This window comes from Mastigoproctus giganteus, chromosome 14 (genome assembly GCF_048544385.1).
Source record: "Mastigoproctus giganteus isolate SK-2022 chromosome 14, ASM4854438v1, whole genome shotgun sequence".
NCBI lineage: Eukaryota > Metazoa > Arthropoda > Arachnida > Uropygi > Thelyphonidae > Mastigoproctus > Mastigoproctus giganteus.
The window spans coordinates 86,302,087-86,328,673 of record NC_143588.1 but is presented as its reverse complement, the minus strand read 5'-3'; the positions used below and the strand labels follow the sequence as shown (position 1 = coordinate 86,328,673).

General features: G+C 37.5%; 1 protein-coding gene across 1 annotated transcript in view; it reads right to left on the bottom strand.

The window, feature by feature from the left end:
* LOC150075318 (structural maintenance of chromosomes flexible hinge domain-containing protein 1-like) overlaps positions 1-26,587 on the bottom strand; it is a 736,477-nt gene that overhangs the window by 309,588 nt on the left and 400,302 nt on the right. The window contains exons 29-30 of the mRNA XM_090388445.1: positions 24,461-24,590; positions 13,307-13,387 (exon numbers count right to left, since the gene is read on the bottom strand). Of these exons, the coding sequence (XP_090244571.1) occupies positions 13,307-13,387; positions 24,461-24,590 (211 nt within the window). The remainder of the gene's footprint in view (positions 1-13,306; positions 13,388-24,460; positions 24,591-26,587) is intronic.

The window sequence follows — 26,587 nt, the reverse complement described above, 5'->3', positions numbered from 1 at the left end:
TATGTATGTATGTATATATTAATATATGTGAAAGTTGGAGTGAAGATGTGAAAACAAGATGTCAAAGGCTAGAAGGAAAAGGATAAGGTATGTCCGTGTCAGACAGCACCTGGGGTTTTCTCCCATCTCCACGTGTGTTTCGCTGTATTGAGAACAGTACGCTGTCAAGCCAGAGACTTGAAAGTGTGTGGGCCATATCTGTGCAGTGTGATATGTTGTGCCCATTGTTTGTCCGGCTTATTGGCCGCCAGGCCCCTAGTGGGGCCCGACATTGCCCATACCTCACCATGTGGAGGCTAGCCAGGTGTATCCAGTATCACAACAAATTGCTCTGGCAGGTCCTGCCACCTAGTTTCCTGGGATTTCAGTGGCTAGGACCTAAAAATAAAAAAAATAAAAATAAATTTAAAAAATTTATGCGTCTGACATTAATGCTTAATGGGATTGCTGTTAGGAAATCGCTGGTTGGGGTTGAATGCTAAAGAGATGTGTTAAAGGCCTAATAGGTCGGGCAAAATTTTGATGTTATTAAATTTAGACGTGTGAGGCTATACTAGATGAAAGATAATACTGTTAGTTGTCTTAGAGATTAACATGAAACCGGTAGAATTTAGATATTGATTAGAATTTGGCGGAATTGTTAAGGGGTGTACTCAGTCGGTTTAGTTTTAGTCGATGGGAGGTTTTCTCCCATCTCCACGTGTGTTTCGCTGTATTGAGAACAGTACACTGTCAAGCCAGAGACTTGAAAGTGTGTGGGCCATATCTGTGCAGTGCGATATGTTGTGCCCATTGTTTGTCCGGCTTATTGGCCGCCAGGCCCCTAGTGGGGCCCGACGTTGCCCATACCTCACCATGTGGAGGCTAGCCAGGTGTATCCAGTATCACAACAAATTGCTCTGGCAGGTCCTGCCACCTAGTTTCCTGGGATTTCAGTGGCTAGGACCTAAAAATAAAAAAAATAAAAATAAATTTTAAAAATTTATGCGTCTGACATTAATGCTTAATGGGATTGCTGTTAGGAAATCGCTGGTTGGGGTTGAATGCTAAAGAGATGTGTTAAAGGCCTAATAGGTCGGGCAAAATTTTGATGTTATTAAATTTAGACGTGTGAGGCTATACTAGATGAAAGATAATACTGTTAGTTGTCTTAGAGATTAACATGAAACCGGTAGAATTTAGATATTGATTAGAATTTGGCGGAATTGTTAAGGGGTGTACTCAGTCGGTTTAGTGAGAGAGAGGGGGGGGAGACTGAAGACTGGAAGGAAAAGGATAGCAGAAATATGAGCAAATGTAGGTGTTAAAAGGTAAAAAAAGAAGGTGAATATCCTATAAGTTATGATGAATTAAGTAAAATTATAAGCTGAATTGTGAAGCCTATTAGAGAGGAGTGATCTGTAAAGTAAAAATGATAAATAAATTAAAGTGACAAATAAATAAAAGTAATGGTAGCTAGCATCAGATAAGGGTGGATAAATTTGGCTATATTCAAAAGGGGGGGTAGAGCAAATATACAATAAAGTTTGATGTTAGCAAAAATAAATATTGATACATGATCAGGTATTCCTTCAGGGGACTACAGCTGATCATGCATCAAGGACTGCGTTTCTATACTTGTCCATAAATGCGAAAGAGAAGAAATTTAATAATAATAAATTGAGTGGGATCAAAAGTATCATAACTCTCACAAAGTATGGACAAAGTAGTCCCTAATCAAAAAATCATATATATATATATATATATATATATATATAGATATATATATAGATATATAGATAGAGAGGGGGGGGGAGGGAGAAGGCATGATCTCCTTCTCTACTCGTAAAATTATGATAAATCATATTAGAATACCATGTGCCTATCTTGCTGCCTGTTTATACTACATATTGAACTTCATGTCTTTTGGTATCACATTTCCCAAGTATTACTCATCCTGAGCATCCTTTAATTCCCCTTCCCCTAGTCTGTTTAGTAGCATTAAACTTTAGTAGCCTTGTCTCACACCATACTTGCAATCAGCCCAAATCCTTTAGAAGTAGCACAGATTGGTTCTGATTGTTAACCAACCTCCCAATCTTTAAGTTGTCAGAAAAACTTTGGCAGGTTCCCTGATGAAACACCACTTGCTACTCCAATCCTTCTGAAGAATACTGATTTATGACCACCCACTGTTTCTTTCCCTTCAACCAACCTCAAATCCACTGATAGATCTTCCTGACCTGGTTATCCTAATCTGGCCTGATTTATATAATTACTTCTCATGAGGAACTGTATCAAAAGCCTTAGTAAATTCCAGATATATAATGTCAAAGTTGTTTCTTGCATCCAACTGCATTTAACCTCATAATTTTAATTTAAGAGATTTTTCAGGAATGATCTTCCATTCATGAAACTATACTGAGACCCATTTAGGCCAGCTGTTGTTGTTGTTGTTTAAGGGTTTTGAAACACAAGGGCATCGAAGGTCAAGATGTCTCTTTCCACACCTTGGTCTTTTTAATGTAAATCAAAATTTTCAGATTCATTTATCAAATCACATTTGCCGAATGAAATTAAATAGTTCATCTAGATTTGCAGATTTACCTAATATCTGTTAAAGAGTAAGTAGATTCTGATTATTACATAAACTTTGGAAGCAAAGGAATCTGGAATTTCTGAACCAAGGGCATACCAAAAGAATGTCTTTTACTGTAAGCTGAACTTAGCATTGAACACAGAGAGGAGGATTTTCATTAGCTAATAGACAGCAATGAGTAAGATGAGTGTGGCCAATTTGTAGTCTGGCAAGCATTACTTCTTCTCTGTGACTTTTTCTGATGCTTGAATCCCATATTTGTGGATTTGGTTTTATATCTGGGCCTATTCACCTTCACTTGCTCTAATACTAACTGGTCTAAAATCAGTGTATGGAAAACTATCATTGTTTTGTTTGGCAGTTCCGAAACCGACTTTGCTGAATTACCTGCTTTTTCATTGCTTTCTATTTCGGAGTATCCTAGGATCCAACAAAGAGTTATTTCAGAGTTTTTTTTTTTTTACAGAGATTGATTAGAAAGTCAATTTATAGTAGGACAGGATGATGAGAATGATGTTTACCCTGTATGGCTGAGATAGCACTGTGTGAATCAAAATATATTAGGATTGGAAGTCATGATTGCTGATATTTCACTTAATGCAAGCTGGATAGCATATAATTCTGCATAAAGTATGCTATACTCAAATGGAAGGAATTTTGAAACTACATGCGAAGGGAATAATGCTACTGCACCTTCATGTGAATAGGACTTAGAGCCATCCGCATAGATTATGAGTTTCCCAGTATGTTCCAAAGTATGGTTAGCATGTAGCTGTTGGATGTTAAATGATGGAATGGTGTTTTTTGAGCACTGAGCGAAGTATAGATCAATGTCTATGTCATGTCTATCCCATGGAGGTAAATGCATATTTGTACTTTCCTCAATTTTGTTGAGATCAATTTTCCACTTCCGTATTATTTCTTGAAGGCGTCAGCAGGCCTAGGTTCATTAGGTTTGGATTTGTAGTGTTGGCCAAAGAGGATGGTTCAGGTACATCCAACAAGGATGAGATGGTGAGCTTCTTATTTTGGCAGCATATTGGCAGAGTAGGCTTTATCTTCTAAGGTTAAGTGGGGAGTCATGTGCCTCCTATTAAAGCTCTGAGCTGGCGAGGTTCTGAAGGCACCTAGTGCAGATCAAAGGGCACTGTGTTGTATGGTGTTCAGAGATCGTAAGATACTGTTTTTAACTGAAGCATATACTATATGCTTCATAATCTAATAGTGACTGGATTAGAGTAATATAAATTCAGCAATGACTGCCTGTCAGCACACCACGAAGGATGTTTAATTTCTGGAGACATGTAGTTTGCAGATAGGTTATATGTTTATGAAAATTTAGTTTGGTGTCTAAAATCAAACCCAATAGTCCTATGGAATCTGTCACAGATATTTCTCTTCCTTTCAGTTTTAATACATGTTCCAGATGAAGCAATCAAAATTTACAGAATTGTATTGACATAGTTTTCCCCTGGGTTAATCGATAGCCATTGCAGTTTGTCTAAGTTTCAATTTTAGTTATTGCTAATTACCCAGGGCCTCACAACTGGTGAGTATGGGCTTGGCACACCCAGGGTCCTGAGCTGGAAATCATCATTCTTCTCTTTCTTGGTGATTTCTTTCTACTCTCTCTCTCTCTCTCTCTCTCTCTCTCTCTCTCTCTCTCTCAGGGTAACTTGGGAAAATTTTTTTTTTTGGCTGGTGTAGCATAAGCCTCAGGCTTCCTTGCACCATATGGCTAATAATAATAATAAATAATAATTGTAGTTGTCTTTCAATGGTAGCCATGCTCCATGATTTACAGGAACTAGCAAGATCGTCTGCATACACATAAGTTTCCACAGTAGCTGGGATATCTCAAGTAATGCCACTGGTATGTAATGCAAAAAGTGTGGCACTTAAAATCAATCCTTGGGGTACTCCTTCTACCTGCGTGTGAATTGTGGACAGCTCATTCTGGAATCGTACTTGAAAGGTCCTGAGATGTGGAAAATTCTGAATGAATCGAGGTAAGTTACCTCTTCATCTAAGATTGTTCAAGTCTTGGGAGGATTCCATATCTCCAGGTTGTGTCAAATGCTTTGGTAATATCAAATGTTATCATTACCATGTGTTGTTTTTTAACAAAAGCATTTTGAGTGTGAAGCAAGGATGGTTGTCTACTTTGATGTAGACATCAGTTATACACCGGTTACTGCAGAAACCAAATTGGTGGCGTGTTATAGCATCCTAATCTTCAATAATCCAGATGATTTTCCTGTGAATCATCTTTTCTAGTATTTTTCCTAGACAGCTGGTCAAGGATATAAGATGATAACTGTTGGGAGAAGAAGCATCTTTACCCAGATTTACTATGGCTACCAGCATTGATTGATGCCATGTATCAGGGTAAACATTCTCTTCAAAGATTCTGTAGTAAAGCATTACGAGTCTTTATAAGACTGAGAACATGAGATGGCAGTGAATATTTCAGCTAATGCCTCTGCAATATCAATTGGAGAAGAAATATCCATTCCTTTTTAAGACAGGACTGGGCTGAAGTTTGTTGGCACTTTCCACTGTGGATATGGATCTTTCCCCAGATTATTCTGGCATCAGTGTTTCTGCAGATGGTAGAAGTGAATTTCATTCATTTCAGCAAAAAATGTTCCAAGCTTTATTTTGCTTTCTTTTGGTAAGAAAGCAATCTCTTGTCCACCGACCATTATATCTTTGTTTAGTAATATTTGCTTTCTGTATTGGACTGGCAGCAGTTCCAAGTAGTTCTTCAACTATATGTCTCATGGCATTATTAAATTAATAACTGTAGTAAGGATCAAGTGATTATCAAATTGTATTGTATTAGAAAACTATTTTCAGTTTTCTGTGTGAAAATGCCACGCAATTTGTTGGTTGGAAGCATAGTTTGTCTGTATTTTGCAAATTATAAGAAAGGGATCACTGTTGTGAAGGTCAGTTAATACTGTCCACTCAAGGCTAAAATAAATGAATGAAGAACATATGGATAGATCAAGAGCAGAGCTTGATCCTGTAGGCAGGTGGATATACATGTGTACACCGGTATTCAGCAATGTTAAGTGATGGTTGTCAAGTATGGTTTCGATCATCCGCCCTCTCCGATCCATGTTTGTGGAACCCCACAAGGGATGATGAGCATTTAGATCACCTAAAAGGTATACAGGTTGGAGCAGTTGATTTAGTAAATCATCAAGTTCTGCAGTGGAACATGAAACATTTGGTGGAATATAAATAGACACAAGAGTGAAAGTAATGTCAAGAACAATGTGAATGGCTACTGCTTCTAGTGTGGTGCAAAGCTGGATAGATTTGGATGGTGCATTTCTACGAACTAAAATTGCTGCTACTCCTCTTCCCAGAGATTCAGAACATGTGCCCTGTCTGTATAGCGTATACCTTGAGAAGTGGGGAGTATAATTTGATGATAAATATGTTTTCTGTAGAAAAATGCTTGCAGGATCGTGCTGGACCATTAAATATTTTAATTCATCTAGATTGCTTCTAAGGCCTCTTCAATTCCAATGAATGATTTTCTGCATTATTTGAGTTCAGGGGAGTATAATAGAGAAGTGGGGAGTGTAATTTGATGTTTTCTGTAGACAAATGCTTGAAGGATCGTGCTGGGATATTAAATATTTTAATTCATCTAGATTGCTTCTGAAGTCTCTACAATTTCATTGAATGATTTTCTGCATTATTTAAGTTTAGGTTAGGTGGAACGGTCTGACCCTTGATCCAGTTTAAGTTCTGTAAGGATAACTCTCTTCTCTAATTTTGGAAATACTGGGCAAGCAATATCCATCTTGTCATACGCATGTAGTAAACTATACCTTCATTATTCGACTTCTTGTCAATTTCCATATATTTTGATCAGTTAGTTTCTTCTGTGTACGAGTTGCATTTTTTTCCTTAGTAAAAGTTCCTGATTTGAGGGAATTATCTTGGTGCTGCTTGGTTGGCTTTGTATTAGTAGAATTTGATGCATTCTTCGTCTTTGTTTCTGTCAATATCTCACAATCTGTGAGGAATGATCTGTCCCATTGAGAGTTGTTGTTGTTATTTAGCTTAACGACACAAGGGCTACTGAGGCCAAATTGTGTCTCTGCTCATAGCTTATTTAGTCGAAATATAAGATGATAGATGTTAAATTAAATACTCCTATATAGGCCAATACATTTTAAATAGATTACAAGTTCTTTTGCGTTTGCTTAATTTCCCAGGATATGAGTTAAATCAAGTGAGAGGTTCAACCTAGAGACCGACTGAAAAGTGTTTGAACATATGGTTGAATATAAGGGACAATCAAAGAGGAAATGCCTAACAGTAAGTTGACTGTCACAGGATGAACACTGGGGTGGATCTTCTCCCAGTAGCAGGAACAGATAGGTATGAGTGTGTCCAATTCTGAGTCTTGCCAGTACCACTTCTTCTCGTCTGTTTTGTCGAAAGCTTGAGAGCCACAGCTTTGGTTCTTGCTTTATCTGGTAAAGTTTATTGTTGGTGTTACTTTTCCAGATCTGTGACCAGTTGTAACTTGCTTTGCGAATAACAGGCTTATAATCAGTGTAAGGAACCTGAGGGTGTTCTAGGACAGCTGGTTGAGGATGTTTAGCTGCGAGGTCCGCACTTTCATTTCCTGGAATACCAGAATGGCCAGGGATCTAGCAAAAACTGATTGATTGATTGGACACACTGCAGGAAAATAGCTGAGAATGAATGTGTTTCAAGGTAGGATGAGAAGATGAGAAATTCGTCCTTATGGCAGAAACAGCACTTTTTTACACTGAGCGAGTCAGTGTAAATTATGGCAGGTGAGATGGAAAGTTCAATAATTTTACTAAGTGCTAATTTGATGGCATATAATTCGGCTGTGAAGACGCTGCAGGCTAATGGTAGTGAGGCAGTAACCGTTAGAGTAGGAAAAACTGCAGCAGCACCAACCGTACTGGCTGTTTTGGATCCATCAGTATAGACTTTACAGGCATGTGAGTTCAGAGTAGTGTGAGCTAAGTGCAACTGTGTGATATTAAAGGAAGGTACAGTATTCTTTCCCCACTCCAGAAAATGTATATCATGGGAGGGGGAAACGTATGTCCAAGGTGGAACAGGTGCAGTGTGTCCTGAAAAATATCGCTTAAATTGATATGCCAACTCTGAGAAAGCTCTTTAATCCTGAGTGAAGCAGGTCTGTTTTCATTTGGCTTGCTGTCATATAACAAATCCCACTGAGTATTATAAAGATATTCCCAACTGGGGTGAGATGGTAGACTCTGGATCTTAGCAGCGTAGTGGAGCAGTAATGATTTCTTACGATGATGTAATGGAGGATCATGTGCTTTAATATAAAGACTCTGGATTGGAGAAGTCCTAAAAGTGCCCAAAGCAGCCCTGAGAGCACTGTGCTGGACAATATTTAGACGTAAAGTAGTGCTCCTGGCAGAGTCATAGACCGGACAACAATAATCTAGCCGTGAATGGATTAAAGTTCTATAAAGATGCAGCAGAGTATACCGATCAGCACCCCATGACATAGCAGAGACTGATCGCAGTATATTCAGATGCTTTAGACATGTATTTCTTAAATGAGAGATGTGAGCTTGGAAGTTCAGCTTGCTATCTAATATCACTCCAAGGAATTTAACGGTACTTACAAGCGGGATTGGAATATTGTTTATTTGTACTTCCGGATCGGGATGGAGAGCTTGTTTCTTGCAAAAGTGGGTGAGAGTGCATTTCTTTTCTAATAGTCTGTAGCCATTCCGGGAAGTCCACAATTGTATTTTGGTAATGGCAAGTTGGAGCTGCCGTTCGATGGTGTTCATACTTTGAGATTGACAAGAAATTGTAAGGTCATCTGCGTACATGTAAGTTTCAACGGTTTTTGGGATATCTCGTGTTATGCTGCTAATTCAGATTAAAAATAGTGTTGGACTAAGTATCGATCCCTGCGGGACTCCTTCTTCTTGAATGTGAGATGCAGAGAGTACATTTTTATATCAGACCTGAAAAGAACGCAATTGCAGAAAAATTTGAATTATTTTCGGCAAATGGCCCCTAAACCCCAAGTGGTAAAGGTCAATAATCCCATGACACCATGTTGTGTCAAATGCCTTTTCAAGATCTAGGTTGACCATGACTAGATGTTTCATGACAAAAGCATTGCGGATATGAGATTCGGATTTGATAAGCACATCCAGCGTTGATCTATTCTTCCGAAAGCCATACTGATGATCTGGAAGGAAATTTTCTGACTTCAGGATGTAAGTAAGCCTAGTGTGAACCATCCTTTCGAAAATTTTACTCAGGCAGCTCGTAAGAGATATTGGCCTATAGTTTTCAACACAGGAACGATCTTTTCCTGGTTTTGGTAAGGCAATAATGAAAGAATGACACCAGGAAGAAGGATAGGCATTTTCGGAGAATATCCGATTATAAAAGATTAACATGGTACTCAAATCTTCTTCAATTAAATGCTTCAGCATAACATAATGAACTCCATCTGGGCCTGCAGCACTGTTTGAAGATCTGTTTTAACGATTCTTGAAGTTCTATGAACGTAAAGGATTGGTTGTATGGGAAAGAGCGGTGTGTGAAAAAGTTGATTTTACATCGTTCTGCACTAGTTTTGATGTTCTGAAATGTGGACCCATAGGAGGCAGAAGCAGACATTGTAGCAAATGATTCATCAAGTGCATTAGCAACTTCTTCAGCTGTAGATAGGTCTTTCCCTTTCCAATGAAGTATTGGAGAGGGCATACGAGCCAATTTCCCATTTAGTGCCTGTATTCTTTTCCAGATGAGGCGTGTGTCGGTGTCTTTTGTGATTGTTGAGGCAAAAGCGATCCACGAGTCTCATTTCACTTTCCGTCTAATTTGCCTTGCTTTTGCTTTAAGCTTTTTATAAGCAATGAGGTTATTAGTGGTGGGATTCGTACGGAAATTATTCCAAGCTCGGTTTTTTTCCTGTTTGGCAGTGAAACAATCTGCATTCCACCAGTGATTTCGATGATTGCGATATGTCTTGGATTTTGGAATGTAGGTATTTGCTGCAGTCAGAATCTGATTGGTGATGTAAGTATTTACATTATCAATAGGTTCTTTTTTAACGTAAAGTCTGTCTAGAATTATCTGAGCAGAATAGCCATCCCAGTTCGCCTTTTTAAACTTCCAAGAGGATCGTTGATCAGGATTTGGTATTACTCCTGTTTGTAAGGAGCAAATGATCGGAAAGTGATCACTATTAAAAGGATCGGTTAATACAAACCATGTCATGATTGGAAAGATGGAAGGTGAGCAAACTGACAAGTCAATTTGAGAAGCAGATCCTGTAGGTAGGTGGATGTAGGTAGGAGATCCAGAGTTTAATAAATTTAGGTCATTATTATTTATAAATTCCTCAATCAACTTGCCTCTTCTGTCCATTGTAGCTGATCCCACACAATGGATGGTGTCCATTAAAGTCACCGAAAAGACAAATTGGAGTTGGAAGTTGTGCAATGAGGTTGTCAAGTTCTGATAGGGCAAGTGATAGAGATGGTGGAATATAAATCGAAACAATGGTAACTGAAATACCAACTGCAATCCGGGCTGCCACAGCTTCTAGGGTGGTTCTTAATTGGATCGGTCTGGATGGTATGTTAGTATTTACAAGAATGGCTACTCCTCTGTGGGCAGGAGACTCTGGGCTTCTATCTCGTCTGTATATCATAAAATTTGAGAATTTTGGTGAAACTTGGGGTGACAAGAATGTTTCCTGTAGGCATATACCTATGGGATTAAACTGAGAGATTAAATCCTTGAAGTCATCAGAATGGCTGCTTAATCCTCTACAATTCCACTGTATGATGTTAGGCATTATTTTGGTTTGGCTGAAGATGATTCATCTGACCGTTTTTTGTATGCAGGGCATTTTGTTCGGTCTTTTTTGGGAATAAGGGGCGTCCGGTATCCATAGTGTCATTGGCATGGAGTTCTAGGATAGGTTCTTCATAATTTTGGTGTATATCCACTTCCATAGTGTTGGGTGGTGGATCAGTTTCCTTACAGTTTTTATTAGGTTTCAATCTTTCTGCGTCATTTGAGACTGTCACAGTATCAGTTGGGATACTAATTGGGGTGTTGGTGGCATTGCTGGTTTTAGTTTTAGAATTTTATTTTCCAGTGGTTGATAAGGTTGCTTTAACCCGATTAGCTAGCGAGACGTTGGGCGGTATTGACACATCTGTTTGAATTGCAGTTGTATGAAAACTTCGGGTTCGAGAGGCATATGATGGACTTGGGATGGTCAACATTATTTGTCTGCGTGCCTCAGGATATGTGACTTTATGTTCTACTTTGTATTTTTGGATTTTCCTACCTGTTTTCCACATCTCACATGATTTAGAAAAGGCGGGGTGATTGCTTTTGCAGTTGGGGCAAATGGGAATTGCGGCTGGACAATCTGCCTGTGTATGATCTTTTGCTCCACAAATAGGACAGATGGCGTCACCTCTGCATGCTTGCTGTGAATGGCCGTATTTCTGGCATTTAAAACAGCAAAGAGGATTCGGGATGTATGGACGAATTCGGCAGTTTAAATATCCAGCTTTTACTGAGGATGGCAAACCAGGAGTACAAAAGATTAAAATGATGGAATGAGATTTCCATCTTTTTTTTGTCATAATTCTTTTAGCAGCGATTACCTTTTGATGGCTAAGTTCTTGGACTAATTCCTCCTCAGACACTGTAATTAAGTCCCATTCTGTGATGACTCCTTTAGATGAATTTAAGGTATTGTGAGGAGTAACAGACACTGGCAATCCACCAAATGTAGTTGTCTTTAATAGCCACTCAGAATGTTTGGATGTGGCTGTTTCAACCAGGAGATCTCCTGATTGTAGTCACTTCACCATTTTTGGTGATCCTGCAATAGATTCTAGATGTCTTTGAATCATAAATGGTGATAACTTGCCCACGGGCTGCGTGGACAGAGAGTGTATCACCAGAAAATTAGGGATGTCTGGACGCTGTGCTTCAGTTCGAAGCCTTTTTGGTTGATTAGGATTTTCATGACAGGATTCTTGTCTTGAGCTTGAAGGCTCTAAGGGTGAAAAATTGTTTGAATCCATGATAGCTCCTTTTGGCCCTGGGGGTTTATCTTTACCACCCAGGTTACCGGCTCCGCCACGGGGAGGCAGGAGCAGTGCCACGAGGTGACCAAGCGGCTAAGTTAGTACTAACAGAAAAAAAAAAAAAACAGAAAGGTGGTTTTCCTTTCTGGGCTTCTGCCTACTTCTTGTAGTGCGAGAGAGCTACTATACTATAGAAATCAAGAAAATGGTGTTTGAAACTAAAAATAGAAACTGTTCGCTTAAATGTTCTCTGTAGAAAAGCGCTTTGGAAAATGTACTAGAATTGTTTGGCCACGGAATGCTTGGCACCCGGGGCCCCCCATTGAGAGAGAGAGAGAGAGAGATTTTAAGAGGAATTGTAATATCAGTCTGTGTTGAGACCTTTTTAGTGTTTTTGACTGCATTAGAATGACTTGGATGGCATCACATTTAATATCTGTTTTCGTGCTTCTTGGTATGAGACAGTTTTCTCTACCTTGTACTTCAAGTATTTTCTTTTCCATTTTCCACAAGTTTCTATTTCAGCGGCCCTCATGAAACATCTCTTACCAGTGTTTCATTTGTACACGAAACACTGTTATTGTTATTTGTTTTTTTTTAGGAGCATTAGCAACTAAGGCCATATTGCTCCGGGAATATGCGGTGGTCATTCCCTGACCTTTCCACATCCTCCGTATTTGGTGGTGACGGGCTTGAACCCCGGTCAAATCAAGAAGCGTGTGCTATGCACTGCTGCTCCTTCCGACCTGGCTATGGAGGCGCCCACGAAACACTGTTACAATGAGAGGGCAGCTTTGAGAAACAGAGGAGAAGGAGTTTTCACACATCTATCACTGTCATCTGATTTTTGCTCACAAACACTAAAATTCTCAGAAATCAAGATCCAGAAGTTGATGAAATTGAATTAAATGAAATGTAAATAAATGTAGGTGATGATATTATGCTTCAAAAAAGTTTTTTTCAAGGTTTTTTCCTAATGATTTTATTTTTACATTTTCCTTTTTTCTTCTTCTCTCATTTTGTTTTTGACAATAATCTTACTTTGATAATGGGCAATCAAGTAAAATTAAGAAGAAATTAATATTTAAAAGTATTTATGTTCAGAGTTGGAATTCTACAAAACTCCAACAAACACTGTAATGTTTGTTCCAAATTGTGAAAAAATATCACACTGCTGCCAAAATAGATATCACAGGTCTTTTTAAAGGTACACAGGCCTATTTTATCTATATGAAAACATGACTGAAAAATAGGCTGGATGGTGATACAGCTCCTGCAACTGCTTAAGGAATAAGTGTCAAGGGAAGCTAACTCTTTTTTGTAATTATTTTATTTTTTATCACAAATATACCAGGTGAGCTATAATGATTAATATATTCAAATCAGGCATCTTTTGAGTAGCACTAGAGCTACTTCAAGTGAGAGAGTAGTAGTAGTAGAGATTGACATGATATTGGTGAGGTGTATTGCCTTATGTAATACACCTCACCAATTCCACTCCATTCCACTCTACATCAAAGGAACACACAAGTTGAGAAACTGCTTTAATGCAGAAGTTTTACAGCTAAAAGTAGAGATGTATATGATAATAAAATCTCACCTGTCCTAAGGCCTTTACTAGAGTTGTATAATCAAGTCCATCAGCAATTATTAACAAATCTGCTAGAGACTGAAAGGATAGCTACATAAAAATAATAAAAATTCACATTTTTATTTTTATGTAAAAATAAGGTATCAAAATCTTAAGATACTTTAAAGCTATAACCAGGAAGATATTTCTTTATCAAATTCATACTATGTAAGGTACACATGCCTATTGTTAGAAACTGGAATTCGTTAAATACAAATCTACTTTTCTATCAGAACAATGAAATGTCTCTTCAAAATTAACAATAACTAATATCATACAATATAATAATCATTGTGAAATACAGGACTGCATTTTATAGTTATTTGCTTATATATGTATTACAGTAGCTTCCTGTGATGTTTTTCATAAGTAGGGAAGGTAAAACATAGAGGAGTACAGATAGGGTCCTTGAAAATAGGACATTAAGTGAAATGTTGATTTTCCATATACTCCCATGTTAAAATAATAGGTCCCTTGAAATTGTTTGAAAAATAATTTCAATTGATGCATTTAGTAATGAATTTTAAATAAAAGTTATTATAGGGTAATACAGTAATATCAAGAGAAGCAGACTTACCTTTTTTGGATAAACAAGTAATGACAATAGCCTAGCCAAGCCTAACAATAACAATAATAAAATAATAACAATAATAAAAAAAATTTTTAACTCTGTGGATTGTTGGTTTACTTAACCCGATTAGGCCTATAACCACGGAAGAAGTGAAAACTGTAGATTAAAAAAGAACGAACTTTATATATATATAAAAAATTCTAATTAAATCCAAATGAATCTAAAATTAGGCCGCAGCAATAAGAGTAAAAATAAGTGAAAATAAAAAATAAGGATAGTATAGCAGACATCAGTGGTAGCATAAATGCAAAAACCACAACATGTTGCTTGTAAATAACAGTTATGTATATATATTTGGTCCTTGCGGGTGTTGCAGAATTCTCTCAGATAAGCCAAGCTGTGCTTGTTACCTGTGTGTCACTCAGGTCAAGTGGACCTAATTTTGGTGAAGTCTAGTTGGTCTGTGACATCCGAATCCTCTGCTTGCACCTTCACAATGGAGGAACTGTTAGTAACCCTGGGTAAAGCCCCCATGTGCAAGTCCTGAAATACGGCAACCTAGAACACTGTGGGCAACCGCCCAGGTGCAAACCAATGTAAGCAGGGGTCGAGGTGTGGTGCCCAAACCACACGGAGGAATGCCGCCCCTCGGTGTTACCACACAATACTAAGTAGTAGTTAATTCTCATCAACTGGTGCAATACCACCCCTTTGCTTATTGGAGGCTTGAAGTGGTGGAACCCATGTTCATGTTTAGTCGCCAGAGCAAAGCTGTGGTAAACCCTCCCCATCTCCTCCATCGTGCAGTATGATTCTGATGTCTTTTGAGGTTATGATGGACATCATGGCAAGATCCAATCTTCCTTACATTTCCAGGATAGAGCTCTAAAACAGAGTTTGCAGGCCGGCCACTAGTTAGTACAGTGGACCGAACCTATTGGTAGTAGTAGCAGTGGCAGTGGCATTTGATGCAAGAAAGCAAGTGTATGAGCTTATGCAGCATCAGCCAAAAAACAAAAAAAAAAAAAAAAAAATCACACCATTCCCTCCAAATGCCTGTCCAGTTCCTCCTTAAATTTATTCAACCTATCAACTTCCACAACGACAGATGGAAGTTTGTTCCAGCAATTAACCACCCGCTGGCTAAAGGCAAATTTCCTTACATCTAATCTACATCTGTCTTTTCTTAATTTGAATTTATGCCCACTTAGGTTCGTAATCTGAACAAGTGGAAGGATCCCATCAGAATTCAGCGTGGTCAACCCATTCAAAGCCTTATACACCTCAATCAGATCACTGAGCAGGTGCCTAGTCTCCAGCCACTGCAATTTGCAGAACTTAAGCCTCTCTTGGTAAGAGGATCCCTTCATTCCCCTCACCAATTTTATTGTCCTTCTCTGTACACGCTCAAGTAAATCTACATCCTTCCTAAAATGAGGCCTCCAGACCTGTACTCAGTACTCAAGGCATGGCCTCACCACTGCCTTATACAGAGGGACAATCACCTCCTTTTCCCTGCTAGCAAAATTTCTATATATCATTGACAAAACCCCATGGCCTGCCCTGGCAGCCTGTCTGCATTGCTCAGAAAACTTCATATCTGACTGCACAATTACTACCAGGTCTTTTTCATTTTCTACCACCTTAAGTGTAGTACCTCACAGTTGGTACATTTCTCTTGGGTTACTTCTACCCATATGCAGTACTTTGCATTTGTCAAGGTTAAACTTCAGTTGCCACTTCTTAGCCCATCTGCCCAAATTATCTAGATCCTGTTGTAGTAGCACACTGCCATTACTGTCATTAACAACCCTGCCAACCTTTGTATCATCTGCAAACTTCGACATTAAGCCTGATATACCTTCATCAAAATCATTCATAAATATACAAAACGACAGTGGACCCAACACCGAACCCTGTGGGACTCCACTAATAACATTAGTCCAAGAAGAGCAGCCCCCATTGATTACCACCCTCTGTCTTCTCCCACTTAACCATCCTTTTATCTATTGTAACAACTTACACTTAATACCATTCTGCTCCAATTTGTACAATAGTCTTCCATGCGCAACAGTGTCAAAAGCTTTCCTGAAATCCAAATATATGATATCAAAATTATTTTTTGCATCCAGTTCCTTTGTAACCACATCATAATATCCTATCAAATTTGTCAGACAAGACTTTCCCTTAACCAACCCATGCTGTGTCTGAATTATTGCTGCAGTCTTGTCTAGATGATCCTGCAATGCATCTTTAACCAGTGACTCCATTATTTTACCCGGAACAGAAGTTAAACTAACTGGTCTGTAATTACTCATGTCGCCCCTTCGATTCCCCCTTTGTGAATTGGGGATACATTTGCACATCTCCAGTCCATGGGAACCTCTCCTGAGTCCAAGGATGCTCTCATAATTATGCCTAAGGGTTTGCTTAGTTGCTTTGCCGCCTCCTTTAATATAATTGGATAGATCCCATCCACCCCAGGTGCTTTTCTTATGTTTAACTTCAACAATTTCTCCTCCACTTTGCTTTCAGTTATTACAAAATCATTAAGTATCCTGCTACAATTTGATAACCTTCTGCCATTTTCAAACCCTAATAATTCCTCATGTGTGAATGTAGATGCAAAATACTCATTCAGTTTGTTTGCTATCTGAGCAGGATCATCAACAGTCGAACCATCGATGTCAAGTACACCAATCAGATTCATCCCCTTCCTTTTAGAGTTTATATAAGTAAAGAAATCCTTGCTGTTTTTCTTAGCATCCTTTGCCAAAGATTTCTCGTAATCTGCCTTCGCCTGCCTAACCCTGGTAACTCTAGGAGGCTTCTGGATCAGCTAGTGTATAATCTTGCTGCCTCTAATCTGCCAAATAGTGACTGGAGGGAGTCCAAGCACTGTGAATGTGGGGGCATTGTCGAGGCCATGTTATGTCAAGAAGCTGGGTATATTCTTACTATGTGTATGTCATACCAGAAATTTCATTACTTCATACATCATGTCCTTGCCACTTTTTCTTACTACTGAACACACCATGAATTGTTAGACTTAACCCATACATGGTAGCTTGTATGGTCCTATAAGTTCTAAGTACTATGTACTAAGTTCTATGTACTAAGTCCTATAAGTTCTAATGCCTCTTGTGTTTGGGGTTGTCATAAACACACACACACGCATATATATATATATAAAAAATATTGAAGATAATAATAAAAAAGGTAAATCAATCAAATAATACCATAATACCATTCCGGAATTTAAGAAAATGCAAAGGATTTAAAAAAAAAAAAAAAAAAAAAGTATCGCTTTTTATTACTGATATAAATATATGTGTGTGTGTGTGTGTGTGTGTGTGTGTGTGTGTGTGTGTGTGTGTGTGTGTGTGTGTGTGTGTGTGTGTGTGTGTATACACAGTGAAACTTCCCTTTAACGGACAGCCATGGGGAACGAAAATGTGTCCGTTAGAGAGAAGTGTACGCTAACAAGAAGTCTGAGGGAGAAAAAAAAAAAAAAAAAAAGAAAGAAAGAAAGAAAAATCGTTAAATGTTTAATGTAAAATTAAATTAAAATATATACAGATTTTGAACAATATTTTTGCAAATAATATACAATTTCATACACAAGAGATAAAGAAAAATCGTTAAACGTTTAATGTAAAATTAAATTAAATTATATACAGATTTTGCACAATATTTTTGTAAATAATATACATACAATTGTGCTATGCATATTATGACTTTATCTTAAGAAAAATGCATACAGTAATCACTTATTTTCTTCTGCACTTTCTTCCGGCTGATAATTTTTTTTCAACATTTGTTTGGAGTGAAGAAAGTCTTCAGTGGCGAAAAACATTTTTTAACGATTGATTTGTATGAGCGCTTCTTCTATTTTCATTGGTGGTTCGTCGTTAATATGTTCTTCGACAGAATGACCTCCTTCCATTTCTTCATCCTCATGAGGAACTTCTTGAAAAATATCGATGATAATTGCGTTGATATCTAGCACCATCTTCTGTAGTGAGGTTCGAGTCTATATCTTTGTAGCCAGGGTCACTTGTAGCTGAAGTATCGCACATTATCAATAGATGTTGAAGTTCTTGTTCTTCTTGGTGCTCCACATTGCTGTTCACAACTTCAATTTTTGCGTTTGAGAAGCCAGACTTTACAAAACAGTTCACGACAGTTTGTTTTCTAATTGCGTTTACTGAAGAGGAAATCCATTGAATCGCATCTAGGATGCTGATTTTCTTTTTTCTGTTTTCACGTTTTCTGTAGTGAAGTTTAAAATTTTTTATTATCCCTTGATCCAAGGGCTGACACTCTGCAGATGTGTTTGGTGGCAGAAAAATGATTTGAATGTTGGACAATTCAATGTGCGGGTGAGATCCAGCATTATCCACGAAAAGAATAATTTTTCTGTTTTGACGAATCATGTTTTGGTTAAATTGACTCATCCATTCGCTCATGATATCTCGTGTCATCCACGCTTTTTTATTAGACTTCCAGTCAACATCCAAAAGATTCAACTTTATGCCCTTGAAACAACGATGATTTTGTGGGTTTCCTATAACAAGAGGTTGTTCAAAGTCTTCCAGCATATTTGTACACAATAGTACAGTCAAGCGTTCCTTAGAAATTTTTCCGCCCTAGCACTTTTCGTTTTTTAGACTCATTGTTTTTTCAGGAAGAGCTTTAAAAAAACAACCCTGTTTCGTCACAGTTGTAAATATCCTTAGCTTCAAAATCACGACATAAATCTTCCAGTTTGACGGTCCACTCTGTTACAACCCCAGTATCAACAGATCCACCTTCACCACTTACGGTTTTCCAAGAAATTTTATGCCGAGTTTTGAACTTGTCTAGCCATCCCACAGAAGCTTTGAACTCATTTACTCCCATAGATTTTGCAACCTCCAAAGCTTTTTCCCTAATAATAGGCCCATTAATGGGTATTTTTTTAGCACGTGCGTGACAAATTTGAAGTCCAACAGTTTTAGGGAATGATTTTTGAACCTGATCATTTCTGTGTTGCCAAAATTGTTTGAGCAGTTCATTTTTTTTCTTTAGGATGTCGCTTACCTGCGTCTTCCCGATTTTGAATTTTGCAGTGAGATTGCGAACACTATTTTTCTGCCGATCATACGCATTAATGAGTTCGACTTTATCTTTTAAAGTTAAATGTTTATGAGAAGGCATTGTGCACTTCACACGACACTGAACAAAACTGAAACTGAAAAGACGAAAGGCTGACCATATCCCCCCTTCCCCGCACACACACCGAATTCATCAGAAGTTTTACACGTGCCTTAAAATTCTTGAAAAAGGGTTTAGAACCGCGATGTAAACCTTGATAAAATTCAGAGAATCGGAAATAGAAAATAAACACACGATTGAGGCAATATGTGGAAGAAACATTCTTAGAAAAAGGGCCGTGAGCTCGCCCGTTGTCCGTTATGGGGAGATCAAATTAAGTGCTAATCTAAACGAAACAGTGCAGATTGCCTGGCCGTGTCTGTTACAGAGAATGTCCGCTAGACAGAAGCGGCAAATACGTTAAAACCAATGGAGGTGAGTTGGGGAATTTGAAAATGTCTGTTGTAGAGAGAGAGATGTCCATTAATGAGAGGTGTCTGTTAGGAGAAGTTTCACTATATACACACACACAGGTCGACCGTCACTAATCTGGCAGGCATTGGGACCTGTGGGGTGCCAGATTATTGGTGCTAAAATAACCACTGCGGGATTACCTCACCGGTGGTTATTTTAGCACATACATTTTACCCAACAGCTAACCACCTCCTTCCATCTTTAACACATTGACTGCCAAGCTAGTTTAAGAAAAAACTTCCCCAGGGGCCATAAAATATTTTAGGAAATAATTTGATTAGTAATTCTAAAATAAATACTGTAATGTCAGTGTTGTCGTTTTTTCACTTAAAATATATATTAAAAAAAAAAAAAGTCTTTTTTTTATGTCACATATGTTGGTTACTTTATTTCTTGAGAAGCCATGTAGGCCACGTACGTGTGACGCTATTACAACATACAATATGAAGGTCGTTTGTGATTAGTTTATTGCATGCGCAGTGAGCACTGAAATAAAACTAATTACGATAAAATAAACTCCCAAACATTGCAATAACAAAAAAACACAAAAAACAAAACACACGGCCAACACATTTAAAAATGCTATTATTGGCTGAAAGGAAGGACTATGTGGTCCGGCCAGTGAATGCACTACATTTTCATCATCATATTTGCAATAATAGCATTTGTGATAAATAATAGCAATAAATAGAATTGTGTTGTTTTTACATTATTATAGTGAAGTGTGTCCCCTTCACTGAAATCTTTAATCATATAAAAAAAAATAATAAATAAATAAAATTTCAGAATCTTCTCTTCATTCCTATTTATTTATTACGATGATGAAGGGAAAGTGATCAATGGAAAGTGCAAGTGGTGGCAGTACAAGGAAACAAAAGAAAACAAAATTGACTCAGAAATGAAGATGAAAATGATTAAGAAGTAAGAAGCAGGACAAAGTTTGTTATCTATTGCATGGGAATTAAGGCTCATTGCTTCAACAGTGAATACTATTTTAAAGGCAGCAAGTGTATAAAAGAACATGTTAAAGGATCAACACATTTAAGATCAACGGTGATCATAAAGCAACGTTCAGGTGCTATATCGAAGATGGAAAAGCCATTACTAATATGGATGGAAAATCAGATTCAGAAACAAGTGCCCCTGAGTCTAACAGCCATTCAAGCAAAAGCAAAAACAAAGTATTTATGAAGATATTAAGGATAAGTACGGGGAACCCCAAGTTAAGTTTGTGGCAAGTAACGAGTAGTTTAATAGATTCAAGCATTGCACTGATTTCCACAAAGTAAAAGTAAAATTTTTGTGATTGCAAACTTTTGTAATTTTTTTACACTTTTGAAATTTTTTCTGTGCATAAGATACAAAAATTGAATAAATAATTCTATTTACATGTTCGTCAAACATTTATTTTTTGCTTCAGTCAAATTTAGTGCGAGTATAGTTACAAGTATAGTGCGTATAGTTACGAGTTTAGGGAAATTCCGACTTATGCAAAATTTGACTTATATAGAGTTCTGCGGAACGCAACCCTTGCATAAGTCTGGGAGTGGCTGTACTTGACAGAATTTTGTATCTTTTCAATGCCATCCCCCTCCCACTCTATTAGACTGGCCAGCTCCATATTCATCCATCTCTGCATCTTTCTTGTACTATATTTTTTTAATGGTATATATAATTTCATGGCTTCTATGATTATTGCTTTAAAGGTACTCCATAATTCTAATATTTTTATAGTATTGAGGTAAACTTCTCTTATTATTTTACAAATAATTCTAATATATTCACTCTCCCTCTGCTATTCCAACCCATCACAGATGTCACCTAGCGTCTTAAACTGTCAGAGTCCCCTTTTCTGAAATTAAAACTTGTGTCTTTGCCTTCAACTACTGCAACATCTATTTTCATCTTCCAACTAATGACATGACTGTGACCACTACCTGCCAATGGCTCCTGTACTGTGAGCCAAGTGATTTCACACAATTCGTGAGTAATGACGGGGCCAAGAATATTTTTACCCCTAGTATTTCTTTAGCATTTCTCTAATCACCTTTTTATACAAAATATTGGTAAGTATGCCAGTACAAATAATAATTATCAAGTTTATTTAAAATTTTTTTTCCCATGGTGAGTTCCCACCCTGCTTATTCCAATCAAATTGGCACAAATTGAACTCACCCATAATAAGATATTGACACTTGCTCACACATTCCATCTGCATATAGAGACTCTCGTCATACCCTTCACAGTCTTCTGGTTTGTAGATTACTCCTAGACTCTTATGTACCTTTGCTTCCAACTAATTCACACGAGACATATTCTATGCTGGCAGGAGTAACTTCTGACTCAGCAAAAGCTCATTTCACACTCAGGCTGTTTTCGATAGGAAGCATGAACCCACCACCTCTTCTATCTTCCCTATCCTTCCTAAATACACTGTACAAATTACAGTGAAACCAAGCATCCATTAGTCCTATCAAATTAGCATCAGTTGTCCTAGCCAGAGTTCAAATTCACCCATTTTATTGATTACACACTTGATGTTATTGTAGACGTATTTAAGACTAAGTATTCTTCTATAGTTTTCTACCCAGACACACTCCTTGACATTATTTAAGCTTGCTTCCCCAGCTTTTGATTCCGCACATTCAAAACACTGCCACTCTCAAAACATCTTGCCAACATCGGCTAGTGTAGCAACAAACAAGAATCCTACTGTTTTGAATACAAGAATATTGGCAAGTCAACTGTCTTAAAAGCTTTGAAGATGAAAAGATAATGTGTACGAGCAGCATCTACCTACCTGAATGAATTTGAACAGGGATTGTATAGTTGGGATCTGCATGTCTAGATGGTTCACCAGGTAAGCTGCTGTTCACTATGCAAATATCTGGTTCATACTGGCAGATTTGTTTCTCTGAGAAAAATTAGGGTTAAATCATCTTTGGAGCAACCAATATTAAGAAGCACTACTAGTAGATGAATGGCAGAGGTAAAATTGCATCCTCATCTTTAACTGCATCGATACCAATATCTCTAGATCTATCGAATATTAAACTCTGTGCTATTGATGATAGTGTCAAGTATCCCATTAAATTAGTCAGGATGCAAGCTTTTTTAAGCTTGCATTATAATTTAAATTTATTTATTATGTGGAAAATGAGTAATGCTGTGGGAGAATCAGATTTTGTCCTGCTGCATATTTCTCTCATTTTCATGTCGTACACATAAAAACCACATTAACCAAAAATGAGACTAACCGGCACCGATTAGTAAAAGTAATAGAGGCATGTGATGCAAGAAAGCAAGCATATGAGCTTACATATCGGCCAAAAAAAAAAAAAAAAAAATTTCACACAACCATTCCCTCTAAACGTTTATCCAGTTCCTCCTTGAATTTATTTAAACTATCACCTTCCACAACGATAGATGGAAGTTTACTCCAGCAATTAACCATCCGCTGGCTAAAGGCAAATTTCCGCACATCTATTCTACCACTATCTTTCTTCAATTTGAATTTATGGCCCCTTCTCAGGTACGTGATCTGATCAAGCGGAAGAATCCCATCAGAATTCAGCATGCTCAACCCATTCAAGGCCTTATACACCGCAATCAGATCACCTCGCAGGTGCCTAGTCTCCAGCCACTGCAATTTGCAGAACTTAAGCCTTTCTTTGTAAGAGCACCCCTTTGTTCCCCTCACCGATGTACTTGTCCTAGCAACTCTACATCGTTCCTAAATTGAGGCCTCCAGACGCAGTACTCAAGGTGTGACTTTTGCCTTAAACAAGGGGGTAATCACCTCCTTTTCCTTACTAGCAAAATTATTGTATGTCATTGACAATACCCCATTTACCTGCTCTGGCAGCTGGTCTGCATTGCTCAGAAAATTTCATACCTGACTGCACAATTACTCCCAGATCTTTTTCATTTTCTACCACCCTAAGTGTAGTACCACACAGTTGGTACATTTCTGTGGGACTATTTCTACCCATATGCAGTATTTTGCATTTGTCAATGTAAACTTCAGTTGCCACTTCTCAGGCCCATCTGCCCAAATTTTCTATATCCTGTTGCAGTAGCACACTGCCATTACTGTCATTAACAACCCTGCCAACCTTTGTATCACCTGCAAACTTCAACATTAAGCCTGATATATATCTTCATGAATATCATTGATAAATATACAAAACAGCAATGGGTCCAACACCGAACCCTGGGGGACTCCACTAATAACATTAGTCCACGAAAAGCAGTGTCCATTGATTACCACTCTCTGTCTTCTCCCACTCAAACATCCTTTTATTCATTGTAGCAACTTACTCTTAATACCATACTGCTCCAATTTGTACAGTAGTTTTCCATGGGCAACAGTCTGAAAAGCTTTTCTGAAATCCAAGTATATGATATCAAAATTATTTTTTGCATCCAGTTCCTTTGTAACCACATCATAGTATCCAATCAAATTGGTCAGACAAAACTTTCCCTTAACAAACCCATGCTGTGCCTGAATTATTACTGCAGTCTTGTCTAGATGATCCTGCAATGGATCTTTATTCAGTGACTCCATTATTTTCCCTGGAACAGAAGTTAAACTAAATGGTCCGTAATTACTCGTGTCACCCTTAGATCCCTTTTGTGAATTGGAGATTCACAAAAGGGGATCTAAGCGTGAGACATTAACCAAAATGTCAGCAAGTAAGCTCTCCCCTATCCTTATTTCCAGTCTGTAGGGATTTCCCCTGAGTCCAAGGATGCTCTCATAATTATGGCTAATGGTTTGGTTTGCCTACTTCCTTTGCTGCCTCCTTTAATATAACTGGATAGATTCCATCCACCCCAAGTGCCTTTCTTATGTTTAACTTCAACAATTTAAGTATTTAATAGAAGAGTATTTAAGGTTTATTTATGAATTATCTTAAATAACAAATTTTAATATAAATCACCTTTTTCACAGGATTGCCATTCTTATCCGTAACGTTAACCAAAATGTCAGCAAGTAAGCTCTCCCCTATTCGTATTTTATTTGAACCACTACAGGTAGATTTAAGAGCAGCAGGTTCCCCATGTCTTGGTCTAAAAAACAGAAAATAATAAATAAAAAAATCTGGAAAGGTAATGAGATATACAATTTAGAAATCACTGAATGATGTCAAATAAATAACTTTTACAATAATGATTTCATGCAATTGTTAAAATGGGCTTTAAAATGTTTATGCCTCTGCTTATATAAACAGAGACTGGTGAAGGAATAAAATGGTGGCCTTACCAAGAAAAGGTTCAGTTCTGCAAATTGCAGACTACTCACCTGAGAGGTGATATGATTGGAACTGTTTAAGGCTTTGAATGGATTGAGCAAGCCATTGCAATTGAATTTTATATTTATATTTATATTCATTATTGGGGTAAAAGTATCTGCTTTTTAGCCTCTTGATACATGACCATATGTTTATTTTTATATTTCTGAAATCACTTCTCTCTTTTCAATACACTAGTCTCTGGAAAAATCAGGGTGGTCATCTTTCCAGGTCAAGCATCATGGAGATTGTGGTGTGCATTCATTATTAGAATGAGCTTCTGAGCTGCAAGTGGCACAAAAACAGCTATTCCTCTGCATACTCTTTGGGAATGGCCAAACTTTTGACACTTGAGACATCTTATACCATTAGGACTGTTTAAGACATAAAGCTTCAAGTTACTCAAGTTTAATATTTTCACTAACACGCGGTTCTAGAATGTCTTCTAGAGCAATGCTACTCAAATTGTGGTCTGCAGACTGGTGCTGGTCTGCAATGATTTGTATTTTACAAAAGTACCGGTCCATGACAGATTAGAAATAAAAGAAACTGGTCATTCACAACAGATAGTTTCAGAAGCACTGTTCTAGAGCATTATTTCCCAACCCGTGGTCCATGTAACTTATAAAAGTGATCCATGAGACTTGAAAATAAAAATATGAGTATGTATAGAGTATGAGTACATATTACTCTATTTAAAAAATAGTAATTAGTATAACTGCATGTATAGTTTAATTTTTTTATTTTTGAAAAAAAAAAAAAAGCTTGGGAAACGCTGTTCTAGAAAATAGTAACTAATGTAAGTAACTAAAGAAAAGTAAGTAAAGTAACTAACCTTGTTGTCTTTTTAATGTAAACATTAATTTGTACTAAAAGACCACAAAGGCTTTGTGGTCTTTTAGTACAAATATAACAGAATATAACAGAGAATATTTTATTTTTCATTCTAACATTTCCCATATAAGAAAGATTTTTAAGAAAGAAAGATTTTTTCTCAGAGTCCCAAGGGTGAAGTACTTATCACTATGATCTTGCAATGTAGAGTGAAAGGGGATATTTCTGAACTTAAGGTAAGATTTTTCTCTTTGTATATAATGCATATGAAAATAATATTGCACATTATTTTCATATGTAACTAATTAGTTTATTTCAAAATCTCTAATTTTTATTATTATTATTATTATTATTATTTACACAACCTCTCAAACTTCGAAAACAAATTCCAATGCAAGTCTGAAATGTTGTCATAGTTGTGCAAGATTGTTGGGTTAATGGGAACTTTTTTGAATTTATTATCAGAACCAATAAACAAAGAATTTGTCTAGTATTCACTTAAATTTTTCAGTGAACCAGCGACTCTTAAGGAGCTGTTTCAGAGGTTCCACGGCTTGTCAAAAACTCAATGATTACAAAAGAGTGACAGGCTGAGCCATTGTCATGGTAGAGCAGCAAACTTCCTTATAAGTGAGGTGTTTGTGCTGGACAGCTTCTTAGAGGCAGCGAAGCAAGTTCTATATGTGGTTTTGTTGACAATAAATTCTTCGGTATGATTTCACAGCAAATGATGCCTTGGCCATTGAAGAATGCCTACAACATTACCTTGCCCCCCTTTGGGCAGTTAGCTCAAAACATGCTTTCTTAGTAACGATAGTCATTTCCAGTATGCAGTTGGACATTTCATATTGTTTGCAGAGTACACAGAAAACACCATGCTTCATTGCTCATAATGATCCTAATCAGGTCTTGATCAGCATCATGTAAATCAGTTGGTTCCCA